General features: G+C 40.3%; 1 protein-coding gene across 9 annotated transcripts in view; it reads right to left on the reverse strand.

Annotated features, from left to right (window-relative positions):
• LOC105688551 (potassium voltage-gated channel subfamily KQT member 1-like) overlaps nucleotides 1-11,554 on the reverse strand; it is a 48,933-nt gene extending 37,379 nt beyond the window's left edge. For 3 of the 9 annotated variants that reach the window (XM_025746669.2, XM_025746664.2, XM_025746663.2), the window contains exons 1-2: nucleotides 7,645-11,554; nucleotides 2,382-2,928 (exon numbers count right to left, since the gene is read on the reverse strand). In XM_025746669.2, the coding sequence (XP_025602454.2) occupies nucleotides 2,382-2,928; nucleotides 7,645-8,077 (980 nt within the window). In that variant the 5' untranslated portion in view covers nucleotides 8,078-11,554. The remainder of the gene's footprint in view (nucleotides 1-2,381; nucleotides 2,929-7,644) is intronic. The other 6 variants (XM_025746665.2, XM_025746666.2, XM_025746667.2 and 3 more) reach the window with 5 other exon arrangements.
• Between the last annotated feature and the right edge of the window lie 1,573 nt (nucleotides 11,555-13,127).

The following is a 13,127-nucleotide window of genomic DNA, read 5'->3' on the forward strand; positions in this document are numbered from 1 at the left end:
CCTCATCTTTTTTAACGTGACCCAGTCCGATCCAGTCATGCCCCGTATTCAATTTCAACCCCTACTCGAGATTATACTTTTTATTAGCCTGCACTGAACCGGGAATAATCTCGGTATGTGTAAAGTCGCAGGAAAAGAAGAAAGTTGCTTCAATTCAAAAATGGTCGCACGTCATCCGGAATTTAGTAAAGTTTTTTTTCTATCCTGACCATTTTCGATCGTTACAAGGAATTAATGGATTTGAAATGAATGACAAAAAAAAAAAAAAAGAATCAAACAAAACAAAGCAATAATGAAATGTCGACAATAAAAAATTGCAGGAAAGCTATCAAGGTAAAATCGATACCCGGAAATGGGAATCGCGGTTCGCAAAACTACCTCTAACCCCCCCCCCCCCCTCCCTTTTGCTTCGCCGATTTATTCAAGGCTAGCGAGAAATCGATGATTATTCCCTCCGCCGATTTATCAAGTAGACAAATTAAGATCACGTGGCAATGATTTTTGTCGCAGTTGCTGTCAAATCGACGTGAAATAGGTAGGTATAATATAAGTACGTATACATCGGGTGGTATAACGTCCCAACACACCTGCTAGATTCTAGGTCATCTAGAGCTCTGATCGACCTGTGAAAATGTCACGTGGTCTTTCCACAAATTGAACGCGCGTGGACAGTGCTTAACAAGGTGGATGAATAGCAAAGCGATGTACGCGGGTGTGTGTGCGAGTACGTTTTTCGTACACGTACTCGTGAAATCGGAGTGCAAAATTTTCACCGATCGTGTGAGCCTCGGTAATTGAAAACGGATCATGGCGTGTTGGAACGTATTTAGAAAATAATCGGCTGCGGAGTCCTGAGTAACTGGAAGACCGGATTTCATCCTCTTCATATCCTCTTCTGCGGTTGCACCGCGGCTGCGGAATGGCTTATAATTACTCGCCGAACTGCTAGACGCGATCGATCAGCTCGCGAAATTTAAATATTTAGCCAGAGAGGAGACTGTTGACCTAAATTATTAAAGAGACCGACATCGCCCGACTTCGCGCGGTAAAGTACTGGAACTTTTCGCGCGTCCCTCTTTTTCGCACCGCAACGTACGTACGTACGTACGTCCTTGCGATACCGAGATGACGAATTCAACAACGTTCAATCCGAGAATATCATCAGCCTTTCCTCGTCGTCAGAGGTGAATAATCCCTCGTGCGAACGGACTGTTTTTCACTTATAACATTCCAGATCGGCGTGAGAACAGCTGATTGTCGAATGAATTCGAAATGATGTGGCTATCGGTGAGCAAGTAAATATTTTCTTCACCGGTAGTTTTGCGATTGTGATTGAAATTTTTTTTTTTTTTTTTTTCTATTGGGCTGCACGAACGTTTGATCCGATGTAGCTGAATTATTGAAGTAATGAAATGTAATTTGCACGAGGTTTTGATCCTCGATCATCGTATTATTACGTTACATCGTTCCTGTGAACGTCCCAGGGTACGCGAATTAACGGCGAAATTGATAAGGGGTGATTTTTATAATCCTCAACGAGAGGGGATCAGTCCTACGCTCTTGCGATGCCCCGCAGAGGTCAAACGCTTTCGGCAAACATTTATCGGCGAAATACCGGCAAGAACTAAAAAGGTAAAAAAACACATGTAGATACATTTCACGGAATTCAATATGTGCGAGAATTTTAAGCGATTGCAAATTACGGTATCGCTGAGTCAATATTCACTGAAACAACATCATTCGATCAATGTAATTACGCCGTAATCAATTTGAAGGTAGACAACGCACGCGAACGTAGAAAAAATACGTATCGACGTTAATTTCATTTCACTTGGTACTTTCAAGTTTTCAATTTTTCGTAATCACCTCCATCTGAGTCGGCGGGCGAGTAGCAGCGGTGGAATGAGGAGACAAAAATTGTCATTTTCACAGTCATTAGAGATCGATTTTTTAATCGTTCAGCTATATTCGTTCGCGAGCAACTTCATGCAACATAAATAACGTCCCGCGTCACGATCTCACTCACTCAGTCAACCGGGTATCGGCCGAAATTCCGGACGTCTGTGAATCATTGGACGGTGGTGTGACCCGAGGTAACCGAATCCTCGACAGTTTCGAGTATTTTCCTAGGAAATCGAACCCAGAACTAGTTACTAACGAGACACGAACAAGAGGTGATGGTTTTGTTTTTTTTGGTATCGATCGAGGACCGTTTTTGATTACGTAACACCCGGTACGATTGCGGCTTCCAATTAGCGACTCGTCAATTATCCGGATAATCGTCAGAAAATCCGCGAGCGATCCGGCCGTTATTTTCATCGCGTACAAAATTTACCACCAAACGAAAGATGAACTTTTTTCAATATCTAAAATTTACTTACACCGTAAAGTGGTAGACAAAACAAATCCATCCTCCGGGATGTTCTAGGAAGACGTACAATCGTTCTTGAAATGTTTTCCCTTTTTTGTGATGAAAAACATATTTGGCTTTGAAAGCCTGATCTATGGGTAGATAAATGGGGTAGTACGGATCGGGAACACCCCTTTGGTCAGGGCTGGGTTCTTCTCCTACGCCGTCGTCGACCGTGTCGTCGATCATGTCATCGTCATTTTTCTTTCTCCTGTGCTTCCGTTTCATGGGTGTGGGAACCCTTTTGTGATGAGCCTCTCCGAATCTCGGTGTTCGAAATCTCCTGAGAAAAGTGAATTTTCTGGGCGGACCCTCGTCGTTCCCCCCGTTGTCCGTGTCCTCGGTTTCACTTCCAGGTGTTTTGAGGGCAACATCTTCGGTCTCCGCGCCACCGACGAGTTCGTCTTCGCTCCCCTGAAGCGCGGCGTAAGCTGCGGCGGCACTGTACCTCTTCTCCGTCAACCTCGACAACTGCGCCTCCTTACTTCGCGGAAGATTTTCACCGGTGAATCCGTGACCTGAGAATTTTTAGGTCACTTGATACCGAAGGGATTTAGCCGGGGCAACTCGTCTGATTCAAGATTACCCCAGACTCGGAGGTCCTGCACCCCCGTCCTTCAACTCACCCCGTCTCTTACCCTTCTTTTCACATTATACACACAGCGTATAACTAAACGTAATTTACTTTAAATCTTCCATCAGAACACGCTAAGCTCCATTTCTCAGCGCTATCGCTTTGGGAGGCATTTTTTTTTTTCTTTCACCCTCGAATTTCACCTAAAATTTTTTTGTTTCTCAACAATTCAGCGAAGAATAATTTAAATTCGCTCGGATATTGAATATAAAAAAAAAGGACAGAATTTCAAATATTCTCGCTCATCTCAGCCCCCAATTCCTTTTTTTTTTTCCCCACATAAAAGAATAAAAACCAGACAACGGATATGATGCGAACGCAGATGCAACGAAAATCACTGCAATTCCTGAATAATTGTAATGACAAAATATGAGAAATCGAATTTTTTTTAAAAGTTTGACAGGAAGAACGTGATATTAGGATACTTCCGTGTTCAATGGGTTGTTATAATACGGGCATGTGCAATAAAGGGGAGGTTCGGGAATAACGTAGATAAAAAGGGGAAAAGTTTATCCGCGGTACCATTTCGCGCTTTTATATTAGTTGGGAGGTAGTAATATACTTTAAAAACTTTTAGTTGTACCTTAGTTGTACCTACAACTGTTCGAAACTTACATCGATAACATAATCCGGGTATATTGCTTCTGCAGTTAAACGAATTTCATGAAACGCATACAAGTTCCGTCGAATAACAGATAACGGAATACAAAAATTAAAGAATCAAAAAATTCAAATGAATGGGATTAATCGATGAAAAGTAGGCAAAAAAAAGAGAATACATTTTTCCACAATCAATTTCACTAAATATTACTCTGCATTCGTAACGCATAACTGCACTAAAATTGCGGGTATTACGTACGGAATGTGGCCTTTCATGAGATTATAATATGGTATTAAACAATTTAGTTGTACTGCACTTGCGAAATATTTTCTATCGTTCTGATCGTATGAATAAAAATTAATCAATGCAGCTATACCTACTCGCAGGGCCGTTCGTTGTATCGATTTATGAAAATTGTTCAAACCCACTCCGTAGCAAGTGAAAATCGAAATTTTCATTCAAAGTCTTATCGCGAGAACCCCCCCTGAATCTGTTTCCTCATTGACATTTGAGATTCTAGATGAGAAGTTTATCTGGCGAGTTTATTGATAAAGTTGACGCTCTGCAGCGGCGTAGGTATAACGACCGGCTATTCATGTTCAATAATGAAACGTAAACCGCGAAATGAAAAGCCACGCTATCCGGAAATTGACTTTTCTTTTGAAGTTATATCATGTATTATTTTTGTTTTATTTCCTTTTTTATTTATTCACGTTTTGCGTACATTTTTATCTTCACTTTTTTCCGGTTGTATTTTTTTCCCCTCTCTCTCTCTCTCTCTCTCTCTCCCTCTCTCTGCTCCGACTCGCCTTTTGCCGGCTCACTGAATTCCGTATCACGGGGATATAAAATATCGACGAGAGGCGACTTTCCAATTTTTCATGCGCTCAAACGAATGCGGCGATGAAAAAAGAAAGGAAAAAATATCGCTCGGAAAACCTACCGAACTAATTCCAAATTACGGAGATCAGTTGTCAGCTAATCTCATTAAATTTTGAAAAACGATTGGCGGTATTTTATTGGCCCGAAAATACGAGATCCTCGCCATATATTTATATTCAAACAGAGAGATCCGAAACGCGATAATCTCCGGCGGAAAGACAACATGTAGGTACGTGCATACGCCACTGGAAGACGAGGGATTCAATATACAGATACTTTGAATTGTTAACAGGAAGTTATACTTGCGGCAAGATACGTCTATTTACAAGTCGAGTTTCGGTTACCCTGACACCGAAACTTCGGCCTGCACTTCACGCGCAAATAGTTAGAGATATCGTAAATTTTGACATACCCGATACGTCGAGGAATCATTATTCAACTTTGCCAGATAAATTTTGCTGATTATGTACGCGCAGTTCTGATTTCAACCCTCTCTTGTTTCACTTTACTCTGACTACAGAGAAAAAAAAAAGGATCAAATTCTTGTTTGACTTCACATTCTTTTTCATCGCGTTGAACAAACTGCACATTACACGACCATTTCCCAAATGACCGCTCGCTGCTCTTTTGCCGCGTGTAAAGCTTATTTGCTTGTGTCATTAGCGAAACTTTGTCGCATTGGGTAATAAAAGTTTGCTGGTGAAATTCGAAATTAATCATTAATTCCGAACCGTATTCCATTTAAAAAATGCGAATCCCGAGTTGATTGGTTTTTTCTTTTTTTTTTTTTTAAATAATATCGAATAAGACGTTGAGTAAATTCGCAATATTCTCTTTCGAAAACTCGATAGGGTTTGTCGATGAAGGATTTCAAAAGCACGCAGATAGGGAGTTGCGGGAAGGCGGTTGAAGGGTCTCCCTATTATCCTCTCGGATTCTAGTTATGGGAAGGGCTGAAACAATTTTGGCTATTCGACCGCAAGTCGGACCCCGTTTTATCGGGAGGGGGGTTGATGAGCAGGGAAATGGGAAGGCGCGTCTTCTCTTATTTCGTGTCAACTGTCACCGGATTCCGTGAGATTCGAACGATAATAATCAGAAACTACGCGACAAAGTGACGAACTTTGAAACATATCCAAGAATATTTTCTTCCAATCTTCTTAGGCAAATTTCTACTTTTATTTTACCTTAATATTCGCTAGTTTTGTCAAAAAATTTACAATGCAGAAGAGTCGTTCTTCGCCGTGAAAGAATGAGAGAAAAAAAATGAGCTTTTTCTCATCCGCGAACAGATTTCGCCCGGAGCCTCGTAATTCAAGGAGTGAAGAATAAGGAAGAGGAGAATAAAAAGAGTAAGAGAAAAGAGAAGAGAGAGGAGAGTTCGAAAGTCAGCAGCGACAGATCTCTTCTAGTATCGTAGGATGCCAATTATCGAAACGCGACGTCGTCGGGATGGATGTACGCTATCTACACCTTATACCGTGCACAGGAGTTTCCGCGGGGTATGAAGTGGATACGAACATTGAAAGCTGGCGATAGGTATGGGAGCGTGGAGTAGATGCGGTTTGTAAAAGTAATTTACGGAGCGGTTTAATCTCGGAAAACTAGATAGTTCTAGGACAAAAACGGAGCTAAATCAACGTCCCAAATTGAATCGTGGAAAATAATTATTTTCACGTTACAGATGCTAACGCCCACGTATATAGAATTGCTCGTCTGTACGCTATTTTATTAGTATCGCAGTTTATCATCGCGGGAAGACTTCCTCAATTTTTGCGGCCGCAATCAATTTACGTTGATTTTCTAGCTAGTTTTATTAGCTATCCGGCAACTACACACCACCCTACAGTCTCGCGTACGTACATTTTTAGATTTATAAGTTTAGAAAAAATCTTGTATAATTTAATCCGACGGTATTAAGTTGACAACGAAATTCTAATTATGAAAAGGTCCTGCAAGGATGATGAGAAGTTTTAAATTTAAACTTGGCCGAGAGGACCGCGGCGGTGCGGCAGGTTCTAGTTTTTGTGTCGGATATAATTATAACGTGAACTTTGATCTTCCTGCATATTTTATACGAACTCAATTTAAAGAGGTAACTTTATGTGTATTGACATAAAAATATAATAACTAGACGCTATGAAGGAGAGTGGAGTGAAAATGATGAAAATAAAAACTGTGCGGTTGAAAAAACAAAAAGGATTAAAGAAAATTCTAGGGGAAAAATCAGGCACGTATCCGCCCTCGGAGTCTATACGAGCATGTGTGTATCTCTAACCATGGGTAAAGCGCGTTGGAAAACTTTTTTTTTTTCTTCAATTTACATCAAAAGCTTTTTAGCAACGACGTGTTTAAAATCTAGGGCAATCTTTTCTGCAGTTTTACGTGTCGCCAGTATTTCTTCAACGTTCAAAGTATTATGCACACCTCATATAGCTGCGTGTGAATGCATATTTTTTCGAAAGAAGAAGAGCTAAACACATTTCATGTACTCTTCAAGGCTCATTTCAGTCACGAATTTGCAGTTGGAGTAGAGAAGAAAGCTTTAAATTGGTCGACGAAGTGTCAAGTTTTTTTGTTTTTTTTTCCTTCGGTTTCATCCATATTCCCTGATAAATCGTGAGAAAAAATGTATATGCGCGATTCGAGACACTCCCTCTATTGTTTCCCCTACGAAATTTTTCAGTAAGAAGCATTTATCGTTTATCGTGACCCGAGATATTAAAATGAAGAGAAGAAACCGCGACTATGTGTACCGCGGGGATGGAATCCCTCGCAATGTTTGAGTATACCTATACCCTTTTTCAATTAGCTGAGAGACCCTACCATAAAATAACCAGAATTTTAAGCTGTGTCAATGTAACGTATACGGCATACACCGGAACACCCCGGTGCTCCGGACATTTTCCAACAAGATTTTAAAGCTCTCGAGCTTTCTTTACCTAATTTTTTTCACCTCCGTGCACCTGAGCTTCGTAAATTCGTATTGCATCTGCGTTAGTACACGTCATAACGTTTGGAACACCAATTTTCCCCCGAATCGTGAAAAGAAGGGGTGAGTTTGTGCTCCCCGTTATCATCATCGTGATCATCGTCCCGAGTAACGTCGAACAATACCTGGGTTATCGCATTTTTTATGATTCTGATGAGCTTGGCAATTGGCATGATGGTGCTGGTAGGTCTGCTGCTGCTGCTGCGGGGAATAAGGAAAATGCGGGGAATGCGGCGGTGGCTGCTGCTGCTGCTGCTGCTGCTGATGATGATGATGGTGGTGGTGATGATGATGCTGTTCTTGTTGTTGTTGTTCCTGTTGTTGTTGTTGTTGTTGTTGTTGCTGCTGATTAATTGGTGCTTTCAGAACACTGAGTACCAAATCCTCTCGGGACGGTACGATCCTCGTGAGTTGTCGGCTCTGTCTGAAGAGCGTTTCCTGTTCTCCGCGGTTCATTTTGAGGCCGGGTGACGGTCGATGATTGTGAAATATTTTTGTCTGGTAAAAATTGCCTCGTCCTCTAGCGGGACTGCTGCCTAGCATAACCGCCTGCAGCATCCCGAATCCACGTATTCAACCTCTTGGAATTTTACAAGCCCGAGACACCGCGAGATATTAATCTCGGACATGAAAAGATGGTCCCTCGGTTCCGAAAAACACATGGCAAAACCGGCGAGGCACCCGCGACAAACCACTTTTTTCATCCGTTTTATCCCTCCGACTTTACTTTGTTTTCACCCGGAACAAGAATCTCGCGAATGTCGCGTTAGTATCTGAGGATTTCTTCTTTCGCCCCGCGGTACCGTACGTACGGGGGTTGGAGAAGCGAAGGACATCGATGGTAAAAAGAAAACGAAAAAACGACCGACGATCGAAACACTTTCTTCGGTACGCCAAGATAGAGCCGTGCCTCACCTCAGAACTTTTTTAAATAGGTCACGAACCAACCTTTTCCGGGTCAAACGAGACCCTGAAGTTTGCATTATTTTCAGAGTTATTATATCTGACGTACGGTAGGACCGATAGACGGACACGTGGTCGTACAAACTTTTTATCAAGGTCATCTATGCGGCCTGTACAACCTCCGACTTGTTTCCCCCCGTCATTTATCCACCCCCGAAGGGCTCGCTAATATTCGGGTAATTTTCGAAGGTAAATTTTGTCATTACAGTAGCGATTATTTTCGTCGTTGCGGAGTTTTGGGTAAAAAGCTTCGCGCAGCTTTTTTATCCTCTTGTTTTCTGTGTCGGTTGTATATATACAGGCGTAAAACGAATGTTCGTATAAACCGTAAGATCCTCTTTCTAGAAACTAAATTCACCCACTGGCACTCGTTTTATCGACGCGCGTTCTGTTTCAGTAAAAATAAAAATTCTTACCGCTTCGAAACACTTCAAAGATTTCTATTATTATGCATTTCAGTTTTTCACACAATTCTTTAGTAAGGGTGCGGTGTGTTGAAGAACAATTTGTTTCGTCCTTCCGAATCTCGTCGGAGATCTTTATTAATTTCACGATTTTTTTTTTCAGTTCTCTCTCGATCTATAATCCCACGTAGGATTTCTCACTTTTTTTGTTCAATTTCTATTGCATTTTTATACGTCATATATGTGAGCTTGCGGTTATGTATAACGGTAGAGCTGATTATCTTTTTATTGTCTAGTTCTTTGAGAGAAAAGAAAAGAAGAAAATCAAGCGTTTGGATGACTTATAATCCATATATTTTATCATAATGCGTTTATAAGTATGTATAATATTGCGAATAGTAGCTGTAGTTTTATTTATTTATTATTTCTTTCTTGCTTTTTTATGTGTATGATTGCTTTTTCTCAATATTGCTTTACGTTGAAGTATATAATCACAGAATTAGTTTTAGAAAGCCTAATAATTAGATTTGTCATAGCCGTATAATGTGTTTTATTTTTAGTCTCTTATTGTAAAAAATTTTTCTAAACTGTTACAAGTCACTCGCAATTGGTAGAGTTTAGGTGAAGATAATTCAATAAATTTCGTGAAAAATATTCAAATAAAAAGGTGATAATTATGTGCAATAATTTTTATAATACATTTTTTCCGAAGTCAGTTATACGAAACAATTTTTTCCCCCATCCCGTTTCGATCGGATGATTGTTGTTTTTTTTTTTTTTCCTCTTTCTTTCAATTCCGGACGTAGCCCGTTCGACCTTTCTCTGAAGCATATCCAGCTACGAGACTGTGCAACGTTTCCTCCTGCGAGTTATTTTCAGAAGCCAATGGAAACGTGTCTACATCCATTTCCACGTTTTTTCTCACATTCGAATTTCGATTCATCTTATTCTCCCCCGCGATATATCCCTTCTTCACTTCCTCCGAGAATCGATTTCTCCTTCTTCTCAACGGGATCGAAAATCAGAATTTTTCTCTAATCAAACGAACAAACAAACGTGCGTAACGATCACGAAACGCGAAACACGTTTGAAATTTTTATCATCGTCTGTAAACTAAGGGTGGCTTTTACTTCTCAGACCAATTTTATACAGATACTATAGGTATGAGTGCAATATGGGAGAATACATCTGATCTCCAAATGATTTATTTGTACTTGATTAATGTCATAACCGTGGGATGAATAAGCGAAATTTAACAAGAATCTACGCGGCGTGATGTTACCGGGGCTATGGCCCGCAACCAACTGTGGCTCGTACCCCTAAGTAGTTCCTCGTTCGACCGTGCGTCTCTTAGGGGATGATTTGGCGCTGCGCCACATGTACTCGTTGGCTAGAAACGCGAAGTTTTCGGCTTCGTACCCGCGCGTATTTTACCATATTCCTCGAACCCACTAGCCCCTGCACAAGTACAATCCGTACAACGGGATGTACCTCGGCAATTTCAAACTTTCCTCACAGGACGCGCCATCGTCTCTCTTACTCTTTTGCATCGGGTGTACGTAAATTTGAAGATACGTATTATAAACACGGTAGGACGATGTAGTACAAACGGCGACCCGCAGATATTCGCGAAAACTTGTCTAAAACTAGTTTGAAAATTTTCTCAAAGACTTAGACCTGCAGCAGCAGCAGAAGCTCATGGTTCAAGATGTAATCTGCGCTCCTGTGTATAACTTTAGTTAGCTATACGTAATGACGTTTCTTAGCTCTAGCTACCGGCGCGGCGCCCACCCCGTGGAAATTTAAGTACGCGGATACCAGATTGCGCGCAGATTTCGTGTTAACGGATAATTTAAACTACGCTACAGTCATACATCACTCTTGGTATATACCATTAGGAAGTGGCGTGAGGAATAGAAAAACTATGTTGCAACTGAATATAGGTAGATAAAATACACCCGCAATAGGGAGGGGGGTAATTAGTTCCTCCGTACTATATACGTATATTGCTTCAGGCAGAGCGCCAACTCAAAGTATAGGTAACTTTTATCGAGCCTTACAATTCTGAAGAGTAATAAATTTTAGTGATACAATAAAATTTATTCTACCACTCGTCTTCTTTCCGTTTGTTTGTTGTTTTTTTTTTTTTGTTTTCTTGTTTTTCAGCTCGTTTTTGCGGAGAAAAACGGTGCGGAAGACTTGCCACGGAAATCCGATGTACATGTATACGATGGTTGATTGTACGGGGTTTCTTCACGTTGTCCCATTTGTCCGAAATGAATTTCCCGTCAGTCAATCTGCAGATTATCATCCCAGGGGAAAAAAGAACCGAGTATAATAAACCGTGAAATCCGTGCTGCAAGAAATGGTTTCGGTTGAGCCCCCGACTTTCGTTTTTCACTTTCCGCCGTCGCGTCGTTTAAATTTGAAATAAACTTGTAACCTGCATCGGCTTTCTATTTTTTTTTTTTTTGTTTTTATCTCTCTCTAAATTTTTTAGTGCGCGAACGCCGTTAAATTTTACAACAATCGTTCGATCGCGGAATCCGGGGAATGCTTTTGATGTGAAAGTATAATAAGAAATTGAAATTCCGTAACAGTTTTTTCACGAAACTTTATAAATGAAAAATTGAAAAAAGAAAAAAACAATGGAAACTGATTTTTCACGTGGTCGTTACAGCCTTGTTTTTTTTTTTTTTTTTTTCCTGTTATTCATTCATTTGTTCTTCTTTCACCCTATCGCACGTACTCGTTGTATATCTGTCGAGAAATTTCGATGTACAGCAAGCGAGAAATCGCATGTGATGAATGAAAATACCTCACTTCCAATTTTTTCCCTTGTTGCAGCTGCCTTCGTCCCGTTTATTTTTCCCTTCCACACACCTGTATTTGAGCTTTCTCTCTTTTCCACGTATAATATATTCCGCGGCAAAAGAGACTTTGAAAGCGAATTTCGAATGCGAAATCAGCCTTTTGATGCTCGAATGCTATTCCTACCGCGAAAAAATATATATATATAATCAAAGAAAATACAACACGTGGTAGCATATAAAATTTGTACGACTTCCGTTACGATTTTATAAAAAGCCTTGTCGTGGTTCGAAATCAGCCATTTTATAGCCGTACATGGATATTAATTATCGTCATCCGATCGCGAAATATAGGTACCTTCGTGTTAGCGTAACATGCGAAATACTTTTTCGCACTCCGGTTTAGAAAAATGAACGGAAGCGAGAAAAAGGAGGATAAAAAAATAAGAACTTTGAACGAAAGTATAGATTTCGGTACACTTCGAACACACCGGAACAAGTATAAGGTGACAAGTATGAAATAAAGAAAACTGTTAGGAGAAACGACTTTTCGTAAAGCTGCTTTTCCTTCTAATTCCATTAGCGAACAATTATTATAATGCGCTTAAAGGTATACCAGGGCCTATCCGCAGACTCGCCATAGTCAGTACCTATAATTTAGTACGGTATATTGAACCGGTAAAACGATTATCCATTCGGATAAAATAAACGATATATAAATTTTCAAACCGATCGATTGTTGCAATTTTCAATCGCAATTTTCCTTCAAATTTATCGTTTTCGTCGCAAATTTATTTTCGCAGTAGTAAAGAAAAAAAAAAAAACGAAAAAAAAAACAAGGGTTTACTGGGATGAAAAGAAAAAATATACCAAGAAAAAATAAAAAGACGCTATATATACAGTGATAAAAATGGCACTGAATTTACGACTGAACTCGTGACGTCGCTTCTCACCCGTGGAGTATAACGTATACGTATAAAGTACCTTACCTAAATATCGATTACGCGATAAAAATTCTATCGTAATATTCTAACGAGTATTTTTCACGGTACAGCGTGATATCGTGTACGACGTAGGAACGTATACATGTATATATACATATAAACACACGTAAATAAGATGTACATCAGCCTGTAACTAGGTAAAGTGTGTAATATCGGAGGTTTTTTTTTTTTTTTTTTTACTTTTTTTTTATTTTTTCTCTATTTTCTTCAAATAACTTCGCACGATAAAAGAGATTTTCAAACCGAGTAAACGCGTCGGGTAGGCAAACGAGCACCCCCCGCATACCAAGCAACACCTACGCACCGATGCACCACCGACAAGCGAATCGGTACACCACTTTAATCCATCCGCCGGTGTAGGGTAGGTTGAGGAACGAGCCGAAGCAACCCATTCCCCGCCGCCACCTCGTATCAACTATTTTCTCTA

This window comes from Athalia rosae, chromosome 5, assembly GCF_917208135.1.
Source record: "Athalia rosae chromosome 5, iyAthRosa1.1, whole genome shotgun sequence".
In the NCBI taxonomy this organism is placed as follows: Eukaryota; Metazoa; Arthropoda; class Insecta; order Hymenoptera; family Athaliidae; genus Athalia; species Athalia rosae.